This window comes from Scomber japonicus, chromosome 24 (genome assembly GCF_027409825.1).
Source record: "Scomber japonicus isolate fScoJap1 chromosome 24, fScoJap1.pri, whole genome shotgun sequence".
NCBI classification, from domain to species: Eukaryota; Metazoa; Chordata; class Actinopteri; order Scombriformes; family Scombridae; genus Scomber; species Scomber japonicus.
This window is the reverse complement of record NC_070601.1, coordinates 1,164,479-1,169,244: the sequence shown is the minus strand read 5'-3', so window position 1 is coordinate 1,169,244 and position 4,766 is coordinate 1,164,479. Positions and strand designations below refer to the sequence as shown.

At 38.0% G+C, this 4,766-nt stretch overlaps 1 protein-coding gene across 1 annotated transcript in view; it reads right to left on the bottom strand.

The window, feature by feature from the left end:
- Positions 1-4,353, bottom strand: part of LOC128354310 (T-cell surface glycoprotein CD3 zeta chain-like) — a 24,475-nt gene extending 20,122 nt beyond the window's left edge. Inside the window, exon 1 of the mRNA XM_053314555.1 lies at positions 4,174-4,353. Within this exon, the coding sequence (XP_053170530.1) occupies positions 4,174-4,234 (61 nt within the window). The 5' untranslated portion in view covers positions 4,235-4,353. The remainder of the gene's footprint in view (positions 1-4,173) is intronic.
- Positions 4,354-4,766: the final 413 nt, after the last annotated feature.

Sequence of the window (4,766 nt, the reverse complement as noted above, 5' to 3'; positions counted from 1 at the left end):
TGTAGTAGAGGTAGTACTTTTAGTAGTAATAGTACTTTTAGTAGCAGTAGTAATAGTACTTTTAGTAGCAGTAGTAATAGTACTTTTAGTAGCAGTAGTAATAGTAGTACTTTTAGTAGTAATAGTACTTTTAGTAGCAGTAGTAATAGTACTTTTTGTAGTAGTAGTAATAGTACTTTTTGTAGTAGTAATAGTACTTTTTGTAGTAGTAATAGTAGTAGACGTAGTACTTCTTTTTAGCATCAGACTCCCTCTTAGTGTTTCCTGTTTCTCTGTGGTGGAAGTATATATAGATAGATATATATAGTATAGTGTATATAGTATATATAGTATATATATGTTTCTCTGTGGTGGAAGTATAGGAACAAAAAGACTTTGACACTAAAAACACTAACGCTGAAACATAGAAGATGAAGATTTGACTCATTCAGATGCTGAAGCTTCATATTAACTTCACATCAACTTTATAATCCAGAAATGTTTCCTTAAAACACCCCGAAATACTTCAGTGAACCTTTTTAGACCTGCAGGATTCAGCAGTGACGATGCTCGGCAGGAACAGCTTACGTACACACTTAATTAGAGCCCAAGCACTACAGTATCTGTAAAGATTATTATTATTCGTCTCACAAAACAAACGCCTTTTTGACAGCCTAAACGTGCCCGAAAAGTCACCAAAATGTGCAATCATATCTGACCCGGCGAAAAATTTGATATTTTAAGGTCCGCCAAAATGGCCATGGCAAAATGGCTCAATAGCGCCCCCTAGAAAATTTAAAAAAGCGAGCCCCACCACTGAGATTGTCGTAGACAAACGAAATTCGGTACACATATGTATCGTGTAAAGACGCACAAAAAAGTCTCTTGGACCCATATCCTCTCTCCAACAGGAAGTCGGCCATTTTGTATCGAATCTGCGTTTTTGCCGCCATTTCGGCGTTTTCCACTCATCGCATTTGAGCGAACTCCTCCTAGAGATTTAATCTGACCGACTTCAAATTCACTCAGAAACATCTTGAGACATTGGAGATGAAAAGCTATCAAAAACTTTCTGATTAGGGATCCGGTTTGGCCGTGGCGGCGCCGACAATTTCCTTCACCATTCGATCCTTCGCCATGAAATTTCAAACCCTCATAACTTGACTCCACATGGTCTGAGCTTTTCCAAATTTCAGATGCGTCTTCAGTGTCCCGGTCTGAACACATGTACAGTCTCATATTTAGTGACAGTCATAGCGCCACCTACTGGCAACAGGAAGTCACTTGCTTCAGTCTTTCACTGATTACTCCCATAATCTTAAGTATTTACACCTGAAATTAACTCAACTGAGACATAAGACCTTGGTGATGCTACATTCTGCAACTGAGACACAGCCCGACATGCGTGGGGGCGCGAGGGCCCGTTCATCGCTGCTTGCAGCTTTAATGTTGGGATTGAGCTTTAGTTTGAGACATTATGTAGAGTTAGAGGTTGTGGTTGTATTATGAAGGGACGATTAGAACGAGATTAGTTGTATGGGTCTTGAAGCAGGATTAGTTGTATGGGTCTTGAAGCAGGATTAGTTGTATGGGTCTTGAAGCAGGATTAGTTGTATGGGTCTTGAAGCAGGATTAGTTGTATGGGTCTTGAAGCAGGATTAGTTGTATGGGTCTTGAAGCAGGATTAGTTGTATGGGCCTTGAAGCAGGATTAGTTGTATGGGCCTTGGAGCAGGATTAGTTGTATGGGCCTTGAAGCAGGATGAGTTGTATGGGTCTTGAAGCAGGATTAGTTATATGGGCCTTGAAGCAGGATTAGTTGTTTGGGCCTTGGAGCAGGATTAGTTGTATGGGCCTTGAAGCAGGATTAGTTGTATGGGTCTTGAAGCAGGATTAGTTGTATGGGCCTTGAAGCAGGATTAGTTGTATGGGTCTTGAAGCAGGATTAGTTGTATGGGTCTTGAAGCAGGATTAGTTGTATGGGCCTTGAAGCAGGATTAGTTGTATGGGTCTTGAAGCAGGATTAGTTGTATGGGCCTTGAAGCAGGATTAGTTGTATGGGCCTTGGAGCAGGATTAGTTGTATGGGCCTTGAAGCAGGATGAGTTGTATGGGTCTTGAAGCAGGATTAGTTATATGGGCCTTGAAGCAGGATTAGTTGTTTGGGCCTTGGAGCAGGATTAGTTGTATGGGTCTTGAAGCAGGATTAGTTGTATGGGTCTTGAAGCAGGATTAGTTGTATGGGTCTTGAAGCAGGATTAGTTATATGGGCCTTGAAGCAGGATTAGTTGTATGGGTCTTGAAGCAGGATTAGTTGTTTGGGTCTTGAAGCAGGATTAGTTGTATGGGCCTTGAAGCAGGATTAGTTGTATGGGCCTTGAAGCAGGATTAGTTGTATGGGCCTTGGAGCAGGATTAGTTGTTTGGGCCTTGAAGCAGGATTAGTTGTATGGGCCTTGAACTGAACTGGATCGGTAGAATTTAAGCCTTGTTGTTCGGTTTATACTTTGATAGAAATTATAAAATCAGTTTAGAAACTAGTTTTTTTATTTTAATGACCACTTATAATAAAGCATTCCGTTGTTTTTACCATTATGACCATTTTTAACGTGTCTTGGAGGAGATACGACTCATAAAAACCCAAAATAAATGTTTTACTTTAGGTGTAAATGAGATAGATAGGATTTTAAATTTCACATATTATTTTCCACTCATGCCTGTTTAAAGGGTTAATGTTCATTTTCGCTCCTCGCTGTTGGTTTAAGACACATTTGAGGACTTTATAGAAAGAAGCAACCAATAAAAAACCCTATTAAAACCATTAAACCTGTTTAGTTTGAGTTAATGAAGTTTCTTATTGGCTTTAAAAATCAGATTCTACGTCATATTAACCTGTAAGATAAGCAGAGGAGGTTCTGAATACATATAAAATATAAAAATATGGATCGATTAATTCATGCGTTAATTGTGCCAAATATAGTTTATGTTGTTGCCATGGCAGCAGACGTTATGTTGTACAGGTGGAAGCATTTAGGGAAGTTTTAAGTACATTTATTTGTCATTTAAACTATAAAACACGCTCTCAATGACGGGAATATATTTAAATAAATGATAAAAAAATCAATTTAAAAAAAAAAATATTGAAAGTGAAGTGTACATGTGCAACAAAGATGTTAACTGTAGCTGCTGTAAGATAATTGATTTATTTTAGGAAGAAAAGCAAAATATAAACGACTAATTTTATTTATTTACTGATAAAAACACACAGCTCCTCTTTGTGTTGATGCTAATGTTAGCCTCCATTAGCTCGTGTGTTAATCAGACTTGTTAAAGCTACACGTTGCTACAGTTAGCTCGACCGGCTAACCGAATTATATTTAATCTGAACTCAAAATTAATCAGACGAATAAAATAAAAAGATAAAAGATTTAAAAAAAAGAAGGAGAGAAATTAGACTTGTGAGTGAACCTGCAGACTCTGCAGCAACATGGCTGCCAGCTGCCGAGCATCAACTTTATTTTCTTAAACTTATTTTTTTAAAGTTTGCATTTGAAAATCCTCGCAGGAAGTTAAACATTTACAGAAACACTTACGAGCTTTGATTTCTGTCAAAAACAACATCTGAATTATAATTTGGTGATTTAAAAAAAATGTTTTTCTTTATTTATTTCACTTTTTTTTGTTCACTTTAAAGATCCAATAATTACGTTGCATTAAACTCTTTTTAAAAACAGACTCTATTATTATTATATTATTAAAAAAAACACATTTCTTTGTTTGGAGCTGCAGAGTCGACATGTTCGTTTGTTTCTTTGTGTGCTTTTATAATTAAATTCGAATTTAATTTGTAATTTAAAGCCTAAAAAAAAGAACAAAAACACAAACTAAAATAGAAATAAAGCCTTTTTAGTTAGTTTTTAGTTTTTTTTTGTTGTGTTTTTAATCACAACACACATTTCAACCTTTCAAAAAACAGGAAACACACAGGTGTGACTGAACGACGGCTCCGACCCATCAACGGTCCCCATAAACCACGTTGGTCAGTAATATACAAACCCTAAAAAAGTGGAAGTGGGTCACCTAAAAATAAATAAGTAAATCACAGCTGCTTCTAAAAGTTTCAATATGTTTGTTTTTTTGTTCTCCTGCGTTTAAAAAAGTCAAGATGAAGTCGGTGAAGGTTTGGTGTGTTTTTACCTGCTGAAGGAACGACAGCGGCGAGGACCAGCAGGCCAGACATCCACATCTGGAGCGCCATCCCAAACTGGCTTCCCACCAAAAGAAAAACTACAACAAACGACTCAACGGGCGACGGGAGGGTTTTTCTTCAAACTTGTTTTTTTTTTTTTTTTGGTCGAGCAGCGACGAACCGACTGAGACGACACACCGAAGCAAACTGAGCCCCGTTCTTCCTCTGTCGACTTGAAATGGAACAGGAAGTGGTGAAGAGCTGCTGCGCCAGGTGACACACAACACTAACACACATTTTCTCCCACACACACACACACACACACACACACACACACACACACACACACACACACACACACACTCTTCTTCTTTCTGTACAAATGGAAACAGAAATATCAAGCTTCTCTTCTCGTTTCTTGATGTGTTTCGGTATTTCTTTTAAAGAAGAAGCGACTGAAATCAAGAGAGATGGGGGGGGGGGGGGGGTTGGGTGTGTGTGTGTGGGGGGGGGTGATGTCATCTTCCTCCCAAACATCTTCATTTATGTTTCATTTCTTTGGTTTAGATGCTTTTCATCTTTTTTAAAAAACAGTTACTCT